The sequence below is a fragment of the Halichoerus grypus genome, unplaced genomic scaffold, assembly GCF_964656455.1.
Source record: "Halichoerus grypus unplaced genomic scaffold, mHalGry1.hap1.1 HAP1_SCAFFOLD_187, whole genome shotgun sequence".
Taxonomy (NCBI): domain Eukaryota; kingdom Metazoa; phylum Chordata; class Mammalia; order Carnivora; family Phocidae; genus Halichoerus; species Halichoerus grypus.
Window position 1 is genome coordinate 840 of NW_027555114.1, and position 19,374 is coordinate 20,213.

At 34.9% G+C, this 19,374-nt stretch overlaps 1 protein-coding gene across 1 annotated transcript in view; it reads left to right on the forward strand.

Annotated features, from left to right (window-relative positions):
- The first annotated feature begins 264 nt into the window (after positions 1-264).
- The window catches only part of LOC144380806 (complement factor H-like), a 33,435-nt gene continuing 14,325 nt past the window's right edge, over positions 265-19,374 (forward strand). Inside the window, exons 1-5 of the mRNA XM_078065596.1 lie at positions 265-272; positions 809-882; positions 3,427-3,621; positions 4,052-4,228; positions 18,613-18,795. Of these exons, the coding sequence (XP_077921722.1) occupies positions 265-272; positions 809-882; positions 3,427-3,621; positions 4,052-4,228; positions 18,613-18,795 (637 nt within the window). The remainder of the gene's footprint in view (positions 273-808; positions 883-3,426; positions 3,622-4,051; positions 4,229-18,612; positions 18,796-19,374) is intronic.

The window sequence follows — 19,374 nt, forward strand, 5'->3', positions numbered from 1 at the left end:
TTCATTTCTAATTTGATTTTTTTATTAAGGTAAAACATTATTTATACTGTTTTTGTTTCTTTTGTTTGTAGTGCAAGTGAAGCCCTGTGATTTTCCAGAAATAAAACATGGAAGTTTATACCAGGAAAATAGATATAGATCACAATTTCCAGCAGCTATAGGAAAATCTTTTTACTATTCCTGTGATTCCAATTTTGTGACTCCTTCACAAAATGCGTGGGAATACATTACTTGCACACACAAAGGATGGGAACCAGCAGTACCATGCCGCAGTAAGTAAACCTTTTTATAATTGTATATGTGTACATATTTCAAATAGTAGAGGGGGAAAAACACATAAGTGAGTACAATTAAGCCTTGTATGACAAAAATGAGGCCAAGGGATAAGTTTTATGAGCAAAGACCAATATAGGTTTTTCCTTTAATGAGGAGCTCTTCATAAAAATCACATTACAGATAAAGATAGAGGCTTTTGCAAAAACACCTATATCATTCATACATATTTTAATTATAAAAACTGAAGATAAATATCACTGAATATTGATTTTTTCTTTCTACACATTTGGTAGTAGCTTTAGTTTTTCTTAAGCTTTTGGATACTTACGCATTATAGTTTTAATATTGTACAAACAGTTTTTACCTTACTATTGTGATTGAATTCATGGGTTTTTAAAAATTTTTGTTCATCATTTTTATGATTTTTAGGACGATGTATTTTCAATTATTTGAAAAATGGAGATTATCCAACGTCTGGACAAGCATTTCTCCAAGATGAATCTGTGAGAGTTAAATGTAATTCTGGTTACAGTCTTCCAAATGAGCAGACTATAATGACATGTACAGAGAATGACTGGTTCCCTCCTCCAGAATGCATTCCTCTCAGTAAGTAAATGGTCTGAGATCCCAGTATATTTATGGTTTTCTTTTATTATTTTATTTTTTTAAAGATATTTCTTTATTTGACAGAGAGATAGAGAGCACAAGTAGGCAGAGCAGCAGGCAGAGGGATAGGGAGAAGCAGGCTCTCTGCTGAGCAGGAAGCCAGATGTGGGGCTTGATCCCAGGACCCTGGGACCATGACCTGAGCTGAAGGCAGACGCTTAATGGACAGAGCCACCCACGTGCCCCTATTTATGGTTTTCTAACCCACATCTTTATTAACTGTAGCAAAATGTTTATATCAACTTTCTTATATCTGCCAATGGATATACTTAGCTTTATTTTTTCCAAGTATGTATGAGTGGATATACACATTTCTTGATACATATATAGCAAAATAAATGTCTACTGATAGGTATTAGTCAAGAAAACAGTAAAAGAAACACAAAGAAGAAACCTGTAATAATAGAGTGATACCAGCAGTAGAGGGAAGAAGATGGCAGTGGAGTAGGAGGAACCTAGGCTTGCCTCATCCCATGAATACACCTAGATAACCATCAAATCATCCTAAGTACCCCAGAAATCAACCTGAAGACCGGCAGAACAAATTCCACAACTAAAGGTCAAGAAGAGCCCACATTGAAGAATTAAGATGCACACAGTTTGAGAGAAACTGATTGTGGCCACTGAGGTGGGGAGAGAGCACCTGGATGGCTCAGTTGGTTAAGCCTCTGCCTTTGGCTCAGGTCATGATCCCTGGGTCCTGCTCAGTGGGGAGTCTGCTTCTCTCTCTGTCCCTCCCCACCCCTGGTGCACACACTCTCTCTCTCTCTCAAATAAATAAGTAAAATCTTTTAAAAAATCTTTATTAAAGAAAAACAGTATATGCAAGGATTCAAAGTGTATAATCCACATAACACGTCTGCAAAACTACTAGAAAATTTCTCTAATCAAACAAAAAAGAAAATGGATCAGTGAACTTAAGTAAGATGAAGATGATAATGAATACTTGTGTGTGTGTATGTGTGTGTGTATGTGTGTGCTGGAACTGTTGTTCATGTGTTGCACAAGATTCCTTGCAATCGAATCATTTAATGGAAATAAAACTAACAGTCTGGCATTAAAAGTACTAGATTATCTCTAAATCATCCAACAAAAAGGGAAACTTTTTCTAGAAAATACTATATATAAATGTGTTATAAACAACAGAACACTTGAACATATATGTCAAAAAAATTCAATTTATAAGAATAACTCAATAAAATACAATTATATTATACCTCAATAAAAATAAGACATTTTAGTGTTTAAAAAGAATCAAACTATAATGGCACCAAATATTCACTTTTATTCTAAAATATACATATTATGACTTATATGACATATTTGAAAGCATCTCCTATATATGGTATATATGACATATTATGTAAATGTGACATATTTTTAAACACCTCATGTACATGATATATACATATTATGACATATGTCACATTGTATGTGATATATATGTTATATATGTGTCAAATATACCATATATAGTATGACATATTATGTATGAAATATATGTCATATATATTATTATGTATGTATGACATATTTTAAAATACCTCATTCTCCAATTAAAATTAGTAATAACAATCAAATGTTTGCCATAATCTTAATTAACTATTTAGATATTAAGAAATATTCTTAGTCCATTTCTTTGATTAAATAAAAAGAGGAAAACTTGCCTCAATGATTGGTTTCAGGCATTAATAAGAATATTATTTTTCTGTATAATGTGGCAGATGGAAAATTTTTGTGTTTCTCTATATTTCTTACACTATTTACGGTAAGTAGAAAAATAAATTAATGAATGTTAATCTACAGAAAAATCCCACTATCTCCCTACATTGAGTTGGTTTGAGAAGAAAAGGCAGGGCTCTGATTTCTGTTGAGAACAGAAAAGAAAGGAAAAGAAGATAGATGATCTGAGCAATAAAATCAGTACTTTCATCTCCCAACCAAGATGCTCATTTAATCATCCAGGGCTAGGATATACATACTCAAGTAGGTCTGTACAGTCTTTTTTTTTTTTAAAGATTTTATTTATTTATTTGAGAGAGAGAGAATGAGAGAGAGAGAGAGAGCATGAGGGGGGGAGGGTCAGAAGGAGAAGCAGACTCCTCGCTGAGCAAGGAGCCCGATGCGGGACTCGATCCCAGGACTCCAGGATCATGACCTGAGCCGAAGGCAGTCGCTTAACCAACTGAGCCACCCAGGCGCCCCTAGGTCTGTACAGTCTTATTCCACAAGAGTTTTCATACATATATATCATATATATCATATGACCCACAAGATATAATTTTAACTTCATTAGCAATAACTTCATCACACTTCATCTGAATTTTATAACTTTTCTTGTCCTAGAAACCCTGTTGCAATGAGCGAAATTATGATAATAAAAGGATGTAATTCACCAATGAAACAATTCATTTCTAATTTGATTTTTTTATTAAGGTAAAACATTATTTATACTGTTTTTGTTTCTTTTGTTTGTATTGCAAGTGAAGCCCTGTGATTTTCCAGAAATAAAACATGGAAGTTTATACCAGGAAAATAGATATAGATCACAATTTCCAGCAGCTATAGGAAAATCTTTTTACTATTCCTGTGATTCCAATTTTGTGACTCCTTCACAAAATGCGTGGGAATACATTACTTGCACACACAAAGGATGGGAACCAGCAGTACCATGCCGCAGTAAGTAAACCTTTTTATAATTGTATATGTGTACATATTTCAAATAGTAGAGGGGGAAAAACACATAAGTGAGTACAATTAAGCCTTGTATGACAAAAATGAGGCCAAGGGATAAGTTTTATGAGCAAAGACCAATATAGGTTTTTCCTTTAATGAGGAGCTTTTCATAAAAATCACATAACAGATAAAGATAGAAGCTTCTCAAAAACACCTATATCATTCATACATATTTTAATTATAAAAACTGAAGATAAATAATATTGAATATTGATTTTTTTCTTCCTACACATTTGGTAGTAGCTTTAGTTTTTCTTAAGTTTTTGGATACTTATGCATTATAGTTTTAATAGTGTACAAACAGTTTTTAACTTACTATTTTGACTGAATTTATGGGTTTTTAAAAATTTTTGTTCATTTTTATGATTTTTAGGACGATGTATTTTCAATTATTTGAAAAATGGAGATTATCCAACGTATGGACAAGCATTTCTCCAAGATGAATCTGTGAGAGTTAAATGTAATTCTGGTTACAGTCTTCCAAATGAGCAGACTATAATGACATGTACAGAGAGTGACTGGTTCCCTCCTCCAGAATGCATTCCTCTCAGTAAGTAAATGGTCTGAGATCCCAGTATATTTATAGTTTTCTAACCCACATCTTTATTAACTGTAGCAAAATTTTATATCAACTTTCTTATTTCTGCCAATGGATATACTTAGCTTTATTTTTTCCAAGTATGTATGAGTGGATATACACATTTCTTGATACATATGCAGCAAAATAAATGTCTACTGATAGGTATTAGTCAAGAAACAGTAAAAGAAACACAAAGAAGAAACCTGTAATAATAGAGTGATACCAGCAGTGGAGGGAAGAAGATGGCAGTGGAGTAGGAGGAACCTAGGCTTGCCTTGCCCCATGAATACACCTACATAACCATCAAATCATCCTAAATACCCCAGAAATCAACCTGAAGACCGGCAGAACAAATTCCACAACTAAAGGTCAGGAAGAGGCCACATTGAAGAAGTAAGATGTACACAGTTTGAGAGAAACGGACTGTGGCCACTGAGGCGGGGAGAGAGCCATGGTCACAGAGAAAGGCAAGGGACAGATTAACACACAAGGGAACACATGGGAAAAATGAATTACCATAACAATTGTCTTAGAAAGTGAGAGAGGCCAAATTTCATAATTCTTCATAATTCTTATAACCAGTGGTGTTTAAAGCCTGGGGTTTTCAAGTGTCAGTGTGCTTGGCTCTGGGACAGCTCAAACAACATTGGGGCTTGGAGAAAAGGCAACCAAGCAGCCTGTCAACATACAGCCGGAAAGAGCAATCTGAAGAGCACACAGGGCACACAGTGAGGAGCGTGTTGCAGAAAGGCAGTTTTGGAAACAAAGGAACTGGCAGGTGCCATTTCCCTCCCCCACCCTTCAGCATAAACACAGAGCCACCTGTGAGAACCAGCACAGGGCCAACACTCACCACCTAACTTGCTTGCACCAAGTCCCACCTCCCTGTGCTCCAGTGGAACCACCCTTCCTGGTCATGCTTGCCTCAGTCCCTGAACAGCCAGCCTCCTCCCCCAGAAGACCAAGCCAAACCCCTGCCCCCACCACATCTCCCAACCTGGGAGTTTTGGGAAGCCTTGATTCCAGCAGTGGTGAGAAGAGGTCTCATTTCACAAGCGGACCATAGCACACCTAAAGTTAAAACTCAACACAGTCAGGCCAGGGACCAAATACTGACCACAACAGTCAAAGAGGGCCTCTGCAGATGACTGGCCTGAAGGATAAAGCAGTCAGGACACAACAGCAGTGTGCATACAGCACACATTGGAGACACTCCCTGAAGTGTCAGGCCCTGGGGGACAGTGGTTACAACACTGCAGAGCACTATAGAACCTCTTCTTCATAAGGCCATTACCCTCAAGAACAGGAGAAGTAGCTGACTTTCTGAACAAAGATGCAGGCATAGAAATTTAGATAAAATGAGAAAACAGAAGAATTTGTCCCAAATGAAAGAATACAGGGCCACAGCCAGAGATGTAAGTAAAATATATATTAGCAATATGCCTGATAGATAATATTACAAAGATACTCACTGGACTTGAGAAAAAAAGTCAAAGACATGAGTGAGACCTTTAACACAGAGATAAAGAATAACATAGCAGAGATCAAGGGCTCAATAAACAAAATGAGAAACACACCTGATGGAGTGAACAGCAGGCTGGAAGAAGCAGAGGAATGGGAATTAATGACCTAGAAGACAAAGTAACAGTAATCATGCTGAACAAAAGAGAGAAAAAAGAATTATGCAAAATGAGAATAGACATAAGGAACTCAGTGACTCCATCAAACATAACAACATTCCTATTATAGGAGTCCCAGAAGAAAAAGAAAAAAAGAGGGGGCAGAAAATTTATTTGAAGAAATAATAGCAGAAAACTTCCCTAATCTGGGGGAGGAAACAGATATCCAGATCCAGGAAGCATAGAGAACCCCCCAAAATCAACAAAAGCAGACCCAAACCAAGACATATTATAATTAAATTGGCAAAACATAGTGATATAGAAAAAAATTTTTAAAGAAGCAAGACAAAAACAAAATAAAGCAAACAAAAAGACAGTAAAATATAAGGGAAAACCCATAAGGCTACCAGGGAATTTTCAGCAGAAATTATCCAAGTCAGAAGGAAGTGGCATGATAACTTCAAAGTGCTGAATGGGAAAAATCTGCAGCCAAGAATATTCTATCCAGAAAGCCTATTATTCAAAATAGAAGAAATGATAAAGAGTTCCCCAGACAAACAAAAATTAATGGAGTTCATGACCACTAAACCAGCCCTGCAAGAAATATTAAAGGGGACTCTGAGTGAAAAGAAGAGACCAAAAGTGACAGTATGAATGTAGGAAACACAAAACAGTAAAAATGAATATTTCTGTAAAAAAATTCAGTCAAGGAATTCACAAAATAAAAGGATGTAAAATTTGACACCATATACCTGGGGAAGAGAGGAATAAGAATGGGTTCAAACTTAATTGACCATCAACTTAATATAGAGTGATATATGCAGAAGATGTTATATAAAAACCTAATGGTAACCACAAGTCAAAACCACTAATAAATATGCAAAGAATAAAGGGAAAGAAAGCCAATATGTCACTAAAGAAAACCAGCAAACCATAAAAGAGAGAACGACAAGAAAAGATGAGAAAATCTTCAGAAACAACCACAAAACAGGTAATAAGGTGGCAATAAATACATATCTACCAACAATTCCTTTGAGTGGAAATGGACTAAACTCTCCAATCAAAAGACATAAGTTGACAGAATGGGTAAAACAAACCCATCTATATGCTTCCTACAAAACTCATTTTGGAACAAAAGTCACCTGCAGATGGAAAGTGAGGAGACGGAGAACATTTATCATGCAAATGGGTGTCAAAAGAAAGCTGGGGTAGCAATGCTTATATTGGACAAAATAGACATTAAAACAAAGACTATAACAGAAGACAAAGAAGGACAACATATAATAATAAAGGGGATAATCCAAGAAGAAGATATAACAATGGTAAATATGTAGGCAACCAACATGGGAGCTCCCAAATACATAAAACTGTTAATAACAAACATAAAGGAACTAATCAATAATAACACAATAATAGGGGACTTTAAAACCCCATTTACATCAATGGATGGATCATCTAAACAGAAAATCAACAAGGATACAATGGCTTTGAATGACACACTGAACCAGATGGATTTAGCAGATACATTCAGAACATTCTATCATAAAACAGCAGAATACACACTCTTTTCAAGGACACATAGAATAGAACACATATTAAGCCACAAAATGAGCCTCAACAGACTCAAAAAGATCAAAGTCATACTATGCATCTTTTCTGACCACAACGCTATAAAACTAGAAGTCAACCACAAGAAAAAAGTCTGAAAGATCACAAATACATGGAGATTAAGTAACATGTTACTAAACAATGAATGGGTCAAGAGGAAATAAAAGAAGAGATTAAAAAGTACATGGAAACAAATGAAAATGAAAACACAGTTCAAAACCTTTGGGATGCAGCAAAAATGGTTCCAAGAGGAAAGTTTATACTATACAGGCCTAGCTCAAGAAGCAAGAAAAATGTCAAATAAACAACCTAACCTTACACGGAAAGGAGCTAGAAAAACAACAAGAAAAAAAAACTAAAACCAGCAGAAGGAAGGAAATAATAAAGATTAGAGCAGAAGTAAATGATAAACTAGAAAAACAATAGAACAGATAAATGAAACCAGGAGCTGATTCTTGGAAAAAAATGATAAATTTGATAAACCCCTAGTCAGATTTATCAAAAAGAAAAGGGAACCAAATAAATTAAATCACAAATAAGGGAGGAGAAGTAACAACCAACACCACAAAAACACAAACAATTATAAGAGAATATTCTGAAAAACTGCATGCCCACAAATTGGACAACCAGAAGAAAGGTTAAATTCCTAGAAACATAAACCTACCAAAACCGAAACAGGAAAAAACAGAAAATTTGAACAGACCAATTACAAGCAAAAAAAAAAAAAAAAAAAAAAAGAATCAGTAATCAAAAAAACCAAATAATCAAAGTCCAAGATCAGATGGCTTCATAGATGAACTCTACCAAACATTTTTTTAAGATTTATTTATTTATTTTGAGAGAGAGTGGGGATGGAGGGGCAGAGGGAGGGACAGAGGGAGAATCCAAGCAGACTCCCTGCTGAGCGCAGAGCCTGACATAGGGCTGGATCTCATGACCCTGAGATCACAACCTGAGCTGAAATCAAGAGTCGGATTCTTAACTGACCTAGCCACCCAGGCACCCCTCTACCAAACACTTAAGGAAGATTTAATACCTATTCTCAAACTATTCCAAAAGATAGAAAAGGAAGGAAAGCTTCCAAATCCATTTCATGAGGCCCGGCACTACCCTGATACCAAAACCAAATAAAGACACCACAAAAAAGAGAACTACAGGTCAATATTTCTGATGACACAAAAATCCATAATAAAATACTAACAAACTGAATTCAACAATACGTTTAAAAAAAATATTCACCACAATCAAGTGGAATTTATTCCTGGGTTTCAAGAGTGGTTCAATATTCACAGATCAATCAACATGATACATCACATCAGTAAAAGAAAGGATAAGAACTATATGATCATTTCAACAGATGCCAAAAAAGCATTTGACAAAGTACAACAATCATTCATGATAAAAGCCCTCAACAAAGTAGGTTTAGAGGGAACATACCTCAACATAATAAAGGCCACATATGAAAAAGCCACAACTGACATCATCCATTATGGGGAAAAACAGTGCTTTTCCCCTAAGGTCAGGAACAAGACAAGGATGTCTCACCACTTTTATTCAACATAGTACTGGAAGTCCTAGCCACAGCATATAGACAACAAAAAGGAATAAAATGCATTCAAATCAGTAAAGAAGAAGTAAAATTGTCACTATTTGAGATGACATTATATTCTATATAGAAAATCCAAAAGACTCCATCAAAACCTGCTAGAGAAGAACCATGAGAGACGATGGACTCTGAAAAACAAACTGGGGGTTCTAGAGGGGAGGGGGTTGGGAGGATGGGTTAGCCTGGTGATGGGTATTGAGGAGGGCACGTTCTGCATGGAGCACTGGGTGTTATGCACAAACAATGAATCATGGAACACTATATCTAAAACTAATGATGTAATGTATGGGGATTAACATAACAATAAAAAAAATTAAATAAAAAAAAAAAAAAAACCTGCTAGAACTGATCAACGAATTCAGTAAAGTTGTAGGTTACAAAATCACAGTACAGAAATCTATTGCCTTTCTATACAGCAATAATGAAGCAGCAGAAAGAAAAATTAAGAAAACTGTCCCGTTTACAATTGCACCAAAAATAATAAAATACCTAAGAATAAACCTAACCAAAGAAGTAAAGGATCTGTACTCTGAAAACTATAAAATACTGATGAAAGAAATTAAAGATGACACAAAGAAATGGAAGACATTCCATGCTCATGGATTGGAAGAACAAATATTGTTAAAATGTCTACACCACTCAAAGCAATCTACACATTCAATGAAATCCCTATCAAAATACCAAGAGCATTTTTCACAGAACTACAATAAGCAATCCTAAAATTTATATGGATCCACAAAAAGACCCTGAATAGCCAAAGCAAGCTTGAAAAAGAAAAACAAAGCTGGAGGCATCACAATTCCAGACTTCAACTTATATTACAAAGCTATAGTGATCAAGGCAATATGATACTGGCACAAAAATAGACACATAGATTGATAGAACAGAATAGAAAACCCAGAAATAAACCCACAATTATATGGTCAAATAATCTTTGGCAAAGCAGGAAAGAAAATCCATTAGGAAAAAGACAGTCTCTTCAACAAATGGTGTTGGGGAAACTGGACAGCAACATGCAAAAGAATGACACTGGACCACGTTCTTATACCATATACAAAAAATATTCAAAATGGATGAAAGACCTAAATGTGAGACCTGAAACCATAAAAATCCTAGAAGAGAGCACAAGCAGTAACTTCTCTGACATCAGCCACAGCAACTTTCTAGATAGATCCCTGAGACAAAGGAAACAAAAGCAAAAACAAAACAAAACAAAAACTATTGGGACTACATCAAAATAAAACGCTTCTGGGCAGCAAAGGAAACAATCAACAAAACTAAAAGGCAACTTTTGGAATGGGAGAAGACATTTGCAAATGACATGCCTGGTAAGGGGTTAGTATCCAAAATATATAAAGAACTTATAAAACTCAACACTCAAAAACCAAAGTATCCAGTTTAAAAATGGGCAGAAGACATGAACAGACATTTCTCCAAAGAAGACAGACAGATGGCCCACAGACATAAGAAAAGATACTCATTATCACTTATCATCAGGGAAATGCAAATCAAAACTACAGTGCGATATCACCTCACACCTGTCAGAATGGCTAAAATCAACAACACAGGAAACAACAGGCGTTGACAAGGATGTGGAGAAAGGAGAACCCTCTTGCACTGTTGGTGGGAATGCAAACTGGTGCAACCACTCTGGAGAATAGTATGGAGGTTCCTCAAAAAGTTAAAAATAGAATTTCTGTATGACCCATCAATCACACTACTGGGTATTTACTCAAAGAACAAAAACACTAATTCAAAGGGATCCATGCACCCCTATGTTTATAGAAGCATTATATAGAATAGCCAAGATACGGAAGCAGTCTGTCTATTGATTGACAAATGGATAAAGAAGAGGTGGTATATGTATAAAATGGAATATTACTCAGCCATAAAAAAGAATGAAATCTTACCATTTGTAACAACATGGGTGAAGCTAGAGAGTATAATGTTAAGTGAAATAAGTCAGAGAAAGACAAATACCATAAGATCTCACTCATATGTGGAATTTAAGAAACAAAACAAATGAGTAAAGGGGGGAAAGTGAGAGAGAGAGATACAAACCAAAAACAAAAAACAAGAAGCAAAAAATGACTCTAACTGTAAAGAACAATGTGATAGTTATCAGAGGGGAGAAAGGTGGCAGGGGGCAAAGGGGTTGGGTGAAATAGGTGATGGGGATTAAGGATTGCACTTGTCATGATGAGTATGTTAACCAACTGGTATTAAAATAAAAACTTAAATGCACACATACATACATACATTCAATCTAAGAAAAAAATAGTGACACCAGCAAGATGGCAGAATACAAGTTTCTATTCTTCCTGTCAAAGAACACCAATTTTGACAATCACCCACAGACAAGAGCATCTTTCTGGGAGTCTGGGAATCTAGCAGAAGTTTCAGCACACCATTAGAGCAAAAAGATCCAACAGTGGGTGCATTGAAGTGGGTGAGAGGAACAGTTTCAATTATCTGAGTCACTCCTTCCACAAAGTGGCACAGTTCAGTGCCAAGAGAGACCCATTCAGCCTGCAACTTCTCCACTGGGGGAAAGAGTGTGTGAGTTAGCATCTGGCTTCCTCAGCTGTGTGGGTCTCTGACCAAAAGGCCCATTTCTTTCTCACCACATCCAGAATTCTGAGGTGATCTTCATGACTGAAGGGATTGAGGAAAGCTTGGAGCACAGCAATCAGGGCTCAATTCATCAAGGGACAAAGATCCTATTAACCACTTTGCAGACTACATCAGGGAGTACCCTGATGTACCCGCTAACCACTGGGGATGACTTGCCTGCAGATCCTCCTCACCTAATGGCATCCCCAACATTCCGCACACCTGCTATCCATTGGTCAGCTCCTTGTGTATGCCCCAAAGGTGGTGAATGCAGCAATTTTTAAATGGCTAATGAGCATACCTAGAAAGCCAAACTGACTCCATAGGAATGGTAGAGAGCACATACCTGAGCATTCAGCATTGTGTCCAGCAAACAGGAAGCTGTCAGGACCCTGACTATCTTTGCAGGATTGAAAGAAGGCACACAATCTAAGAATTCCATCCCAAGTGGTAGCAAAACATAGGGAGCAGATATATCCATTAAAAAGTTCTTTTAAAAAGCCTCAAAATCCCTAACAGGTGTGACAGAAAGTATTTCTCTCCCAAAGCAGTCAGAAAAGACTAGAGGAAGTGAGAGCTTCTTCAAAGGCGAAGGCAGCAATGCAAGACTTTAAGGGACATGAAAAATCAAGGAAACATGACACCACCGAAAGAACACAATATTATTCCAGTAACTTACCCCCAAATAATGAAGATCTATGATTTTCCTGATAAAGAATTCAAACAGTAGTTTTAAGGAAGCTCCGTGAGCTATAAGAAAACACAGAAAGAGAATTCAAAGAAATCAGGAAAACAATGAGATAGAAATCATAAAAGGAACCAAACAGAAATTCTGGAACTGAAGAATACAATGGATGAAACGAAAAATACAACAAAGAGCATCAACAGCAGATTTATGAAACAGAAGAAAGAATCTGTGAAGTAGAGAGGTCATTTGAAATTTTCTAGTCAGAGGAGAACAAAGGATAAGACTTAAGGAGTAGAGAGAGCCCATATGAATTATAGACTATCAGAGGAAACATTTTAGGCATTGTGTAAGTCCCAAAAGGAGAGGAGATGGAGAAAGGGGCAGAAAGTTACTTAAAGAAATAATGGCTGAGAATTTATCAAACTAGGAAGAAATATGGACTATCAAAATCAAGAAGCTCATAAGTCCCCAAACAGATTCAACCCAAAGAAATCTTCTCTAAGACACCTTACAATAAAACTAGCTAAAACCAAAGACAAAGAGAGAATTTTGAAAACAGCAAGAGAGAAAAAAAATGCCTCACATACAAAAGCAGTTCTATGAGAGATGTTTATAGTGATAAATGCCTACACTAAGAAAAAGAAATGATTTCAAATATACAACCAACTTTAGACATCAAAAAAACTAGAAAAAGAAGAATAAACTAAGCCTAAAATTAGCAGAAGCAAGGAAATAACAGAAATCAGAGAAGAAATATGTGAAATAAAGACCCAAAAAAAATCAACAAAATTAATACCTACCTTTTTGGAAAGATAAACAAAATTGACAAACCTAATGCTTACAAACTAAGAAAAAAGAGAAGATAAAATAAACAAAATGAGAAATGAAAGTGGAGACTTTCAACTGATGCCACAGAAATACAAATGTTCATAAGAGACAAGCATAAACAATTACACACCAACAAATTGGATAACCTAGAAGAAATGGATAAATTCCTAGAAATACAAAACTTGCCAAAACAAAATCATTAAGAACTAGAAAATCTGAACAAATCAATAACAAGCAACAAGACTGAATCATTAATTTAAAATATCTCTACAAAGAAAAGCCTGGGACCAGAAGTTTTCATTGTAATTTAAAGAAGAATTAATACCAATTCTTCTCAAACCATTCCAAAAATTTGAGGGCAGGGGACACTTCCAATACCACTTTACAAGATCAGCATGATTAGATCAAAGCTAGACAAGGACACTACAAGAAAAAAAAATTTATAGGCCAGTATCACTGATAAATGATAGATCAGAAATGCTTAACAAAATATTAGCAAACTGAATTCAACAGCATATTAAAAGATTCATACACCATAATGAAGTTGGGTTTATCCATGGGCCTCAAGGATGGTTCAACAGATGCAAATCAGTAATGTGATAAACTCCATTAGCAATACAAAGGTTAAAAATCATATAATCATCCCAATAGATAGAGAAAAAGCATTTGACACAATTCACAATCCATTTATGATAAAAACTCTCAACAGTTAGGTGTTGAAGAAATATACCTCAACATAATAAAGGCCATAAATAAGAAGCCTATAACTAACATCATATATAATTGTGAAAAGCTGAAAGCTTTTCCTCAAGGTCAGGAAAAAGACAAGGATACACACTTTCACCACTGTTGAACAAAAGGAAATAAAAGGTACCCAAATGAAGAAGTAAAATTATCTCTGTTTGTAGATGACATATATAGAGAAAACCCTAAGACTCCACACACACACACACACACACACACACAAACCTGTTAGAATTAATAAATGAGGTCAGTAAAGTTGCAGGATACAATATCAATACACAAAAATCTGTTGTGTAATGAATAATGAACTATCAGAAAGAGAAATTTAAAAAACAATACCATTTACAATAGCATCAAAAATAATAAGATACCTAGGAATAAATCTATCCAAGGAGATGAAAGGCTTGTATCCTAAAAACAGTAAGACAATGATAAAATAAATTGAAGAAGATATAAATAAATGGAAAGATAATGTATATACATGGATTGGAAGAATTAATATTGTTAAAATGTGCATACTACCCAAAGCGATCAATAGATACAATTCCTGTCAAGATAGCACTGGCATTTTTCACAGAAGTAGAATAAACAATCCTAAAATTTACATGGAACCACAAAGACTCCCAAAGAGCCAAAGCAATCTTGAGAAAGAAGAGCAAAGCTGAAGGCATCATGCTTTCTGATTTCAAACTATATTATAAAGTGATTAAAATGAAAATAATATCATATTGGCAGATCAATGGAATAAAATTGGGAGCCAGAAATAAAGTCACACATATATCCTTAATTAAAATTAGATAATGGTGCCAAGTATACACATGAAGAAAGTAGCGTCTTCAGCACAAGCAAAAAAAATGAAACCACAATATTAAACCACTGATGAAAATTAACTCTAGATGACTTAAATATGACTTTAAACTCTAGAAGTCCTAGAAGATACATAGGAAAATATCTTCTTGACATTGGTCTTGGCGATGATATTTTTTGGATATGACATCAAAACACAGACAGCAAAAGCTGAAGTAAACAAAACTATATCAAATGAAAAAGCTTCTACTCAAATCAACAAAATGAAAAGGCAACCTATGGAATGGGAGAAAATATTTGCAAACCATAGATCTGATGCACTATAAGTTGTGATATATATCACAACTTATACAACTCAATAGCAAAAAAATTCCAATCCAATTAAAAATGGGCAAAGATCTGAATAGACATTTTTCTGAAGAATACATGCAAATGGCCAATTGGTACTCAAAATCACTAATCATCAGGCATATGCAAATCAAAACCACAATGAACTATCACCTCATACCTGTTAAAATGGCCTTTATCAAAAAGACAAGAGATAACAAGTGTTGGTGAGAATGTGGAAAAAGGAAACTCTTGTATGCTTAGGGTGGGAATGTAATTTGTTATAGGCCTATGGAAAACAATATGCAAGTTCCTCAAAAATTTAATAGAACTACCATATTATACAGCAATCCCATTTCTGGGTATATATCTGAAGGAAATGAAATCAGTATCTTGAAGAAATATCTGCACCCTCCTGTTCATTGTAGCTTTATTCCCAATAACCAACATATAGAAACAACCTAAGTGTCCATTAATGGATAAGGAAGATGTGAGATTATATCTATATATAATGGAATATTATCCAACCATGAGAAAAAAGAAAATCTTGCTATTTACAACATTGTCGAACCTAGAGGACATTATGTTAAACATAATAAGCCAGAGTTAGACAAACACTTCATGATTAAACTTGTATATAAAGTCAAAAAAGAAAAAAAGAAAAGGTCAAATTCATAGAAGCAGAGAGTAGAATGGTAATTATCAGGGGCTTGCAGATGGGGGGAATGAGGAGATGCTGGTCCAAGGCTATAAGATGAATAATTCTGAAGATCTAATGTACAGCATGATGACTGCAGTTAGTAATAATGTATTGTATAGCTCAAGTTTGCGGAGAGAGTGGATCATAAGCATTCCAGCTACAAAAAAAAAAAGTATGTGAGGTGATTAATGCGATTTTGAAAATCATTTCCAAATGTATATGTGTACCAAGTCATCTCATTGTACACTTTATATATACAATTTTATCAATTATACTTCAATAAAGTAGGAAGGAAAACCTATAATAGACATACAAAAGATGAGATAAAAATCAAAATAAGTAACTGTAAAACATAATCAAATAGCAAAGAAAGTCATCAAAAGTGGAAGAGATTGAAAAACAATTGCAAAACAGAAGACAATTAGCCAAATGTGAATAGTGAGTGTTCACCTATCAATAATCCCTTTAAATGTAGATGGATTAAGTCTATTAAAAGGAATACAGTACCTGAATAGGTAAAAAACAAGAACTCACTTTAGGTTTAAAGACACAATAGGCTAAAAGTGAAGGAATGGAAAAAGATATTCCATGTGAATGGCAACCAAAGAATGTTGGAGTGGCTATACTTCTATCAGAAAAAGAAATGGACTTTATGTCTAAAACTGTCTCTGGAGACAAAGAAGGTCATTATATAATAATAAAAGAGTCAATTCAACAGGAAGATGTAGCAATTTTCAACATACGTGGATCCAACATTGGAACTCCTAAATATATAAAGCAAATATTGACAGATCTAAAGAGGAGAAATTGACAGCAATACAATAATATTAGGAGACTTCATTACCCCACTTTGAATAATGGATAGAACACCCAGACAGAAATTCAGGAAAGAAGCTCTAGATTTGAACAACAATATAAACAAAATGGACCTAATAGATATATACAGAATTTTCCACCCAACAGTGTACATTCTCCTCGACTGCACATGAAAGATTCTATACAGTATCTTTCTCAACCACAATGGAGTAAAACTAGAAATCAGTAACAGCAAAAAGAATGGGAAAATTCACAAATACATGGAAAGAGAACAGCACACTCTCAAACAATTGGGTCAAAGAAGAAAGCGCAAGAGAATTTTTAAAAATATCTTGAGACAAATGAAAACAAAAACACAATGTAACAAAATTTATAGAAGCTGCAAAAGCAGTGGGAAGAGGGAAGTTTTCAGTGACAAATGCCTACATTAAAATAGAAGATCTTATATAAACAACCTAACTTTTTACCTCAAGGAACTAGAAAAACAGACCAAGCCCGAAGTTAGAAGGGAGGAAATAATAAAGATTAGAACAGAAATAAATCAAATAGAGAATAATAAAACATCCTATTCCACCATCTCACTAACAACAGTCTATTTTTCAAGTTTATGCCCATGTTGGGTTTTCTTTTTCTAATTTCTTAAAGCAAAACAGTGAGGTGATATATAGTCTATTCTTTCTTTTTTTTTTTTTTTAAGGTTTTATTTATTTATTTGACAGAGAGAGACATCGAGAGCAGGAACACAAGCAGGGAGAATGGGAGAGGGAGAAGCAGGCTTCCCGTGGAGCAGGGAGCCCGATGCGGGGCTCGATCCCAGGACCCCGGGATCATGACCTGAGCTAAAGGCAGACACTTAACGACTGAGCCACCCAGGCGCCCGTATTCTTTTCTATTATATCTATATAATGGTAAAATTTCCCTCTCAGCACTACTTTAGTATCATCTCACAAAATTTTATTTAAAATGTTTTTTATCATTTAATTCAAAAGACTTAATATCTTTTTATTTATTTTTTTTTTTATTTTTTAAGTAAGCTCCATACCCAGTGTGGAGCCCAACACCAGGCTTGAACTCGCAGCCCTGAGATCGAGACCTGAGCTGAGAACAAAAGTCAGATGCTCAACCGACTGAGCCACCCAGGCGCTGCTTTAATGTCTTTTTTTTCTTTTAAAGATTATATACTTTAATTCCATATCCTGAGTGTTTAATACTCCAAGTATCCCATGTGCAGTCTACTAGGTGCCCCAAGTGAAGGAATAAAATTACCAATTATGAAAAAATATATATTTCATGTTTTCTCCTTTGATTTCTTCTTTATCCATGGGCTAGTCAATAAATAAAGCTGAATTTTGTGAAGAGACCTGGTAACTGACAGAGTCTTCTTTATTGTTTCAAGTTAAGTTATACATAATTTGAGGATCATCATTTTGGTCTTAGAAGATAAATGAATGTAATGTGTTGATCTGTGTCAGATCCATCGAACTCCATGTATCCATATGGTTTTAAACACCCAGTTATGATGACAGACATGTCAAATTCTCAGAGCTGTGGTAGCTATGGTAGCAAACTCTCTGACATCATCACCTGATCTGAGATAACCCAATTAGTTAACTGAATGCTGGGGTTGCTAAAGAGATCCTGAGTACACAATATTTAAAACAAGTGCCTGGAAAGGATCCATTGCCAGTATCGTTCTGGCATGCTGTAGGATTCCAGATCCATTAGACAAACAAATTTCTAATAATTTCCTAGAAGGGATTCTGAGCATTCTAAATTTTGCTTCTTCATTCCAAAAAAAAAATTTTAATGAACTATCCTGACTTAATATCTTTGGAAACTCATAGCTTATTTTCTCTGTCACAAGAATTTGGGTGACTTGGATTTTCTGGGTTTTCATTTATAAATGACTCCTTATTTTTTATATTGTTATATTATTTGAGTCTTTATAAAAATGCTTATTTACACGCTTATCTTTTCCTTATACTGTCTCCCTTTCAGAAAGATGTTTAAAATCAGATATAACAATCGAAAATGGATTTTTTTCTGAATCTGAATTTGCATATCCCTTGAATAAAGAAACACAATATCAGTGTAAACCAGGATATGTAACACCAGATGGTAAAACTTCAGGATCAATTACATGTCTGCAAAGTGGATGGTCACCTCAACCCTCATGTATTAGTGAGTAATTTTATGTTCATATTCATTTTCCTCATGATCGTTGTGCAAAAGTTTATTTTAACTTAAATCTTTTCTGGGGGGAGGGGCTGAGGTGGTTCCCATTTGAAAAGATAAATGAAAAAATATATAATTTTTTTTACTCTTAAGATTAATCACTTGTAGGGTGGAATATCAGTCTATCTTTCAGTTCAAGTTTTCTTCCACTTTAAAACATCCTGTGATTTAATTAATTAATTAAATAAAATAAAACATTTTGTGATTTGGAAACTAGATAGGGAGACTTATGTGTATTCTCCTATAAACTCATTTATTTTTGGCTGACATCTTTGTGCCTATGTACCTGTTTTTAGGTGATTAAACTTTTATGTCAGCCTTTTTTCCTAGACATAAAAGTTATGTTTTTAAGTCAAGATCTGGGTCCATAGCGCATAATTTTAATTTAACCTGTAGAATTTACATGTTTGATAATCCAGGGTAGGTCCACTTCTAACAAATCCTCTGCCTTAGGAAATCTTCATAAACATCTAATTAATGGAGACAGAAATGCTTCTAGGCGGTACCAAATGCAGCTGTGTTGAA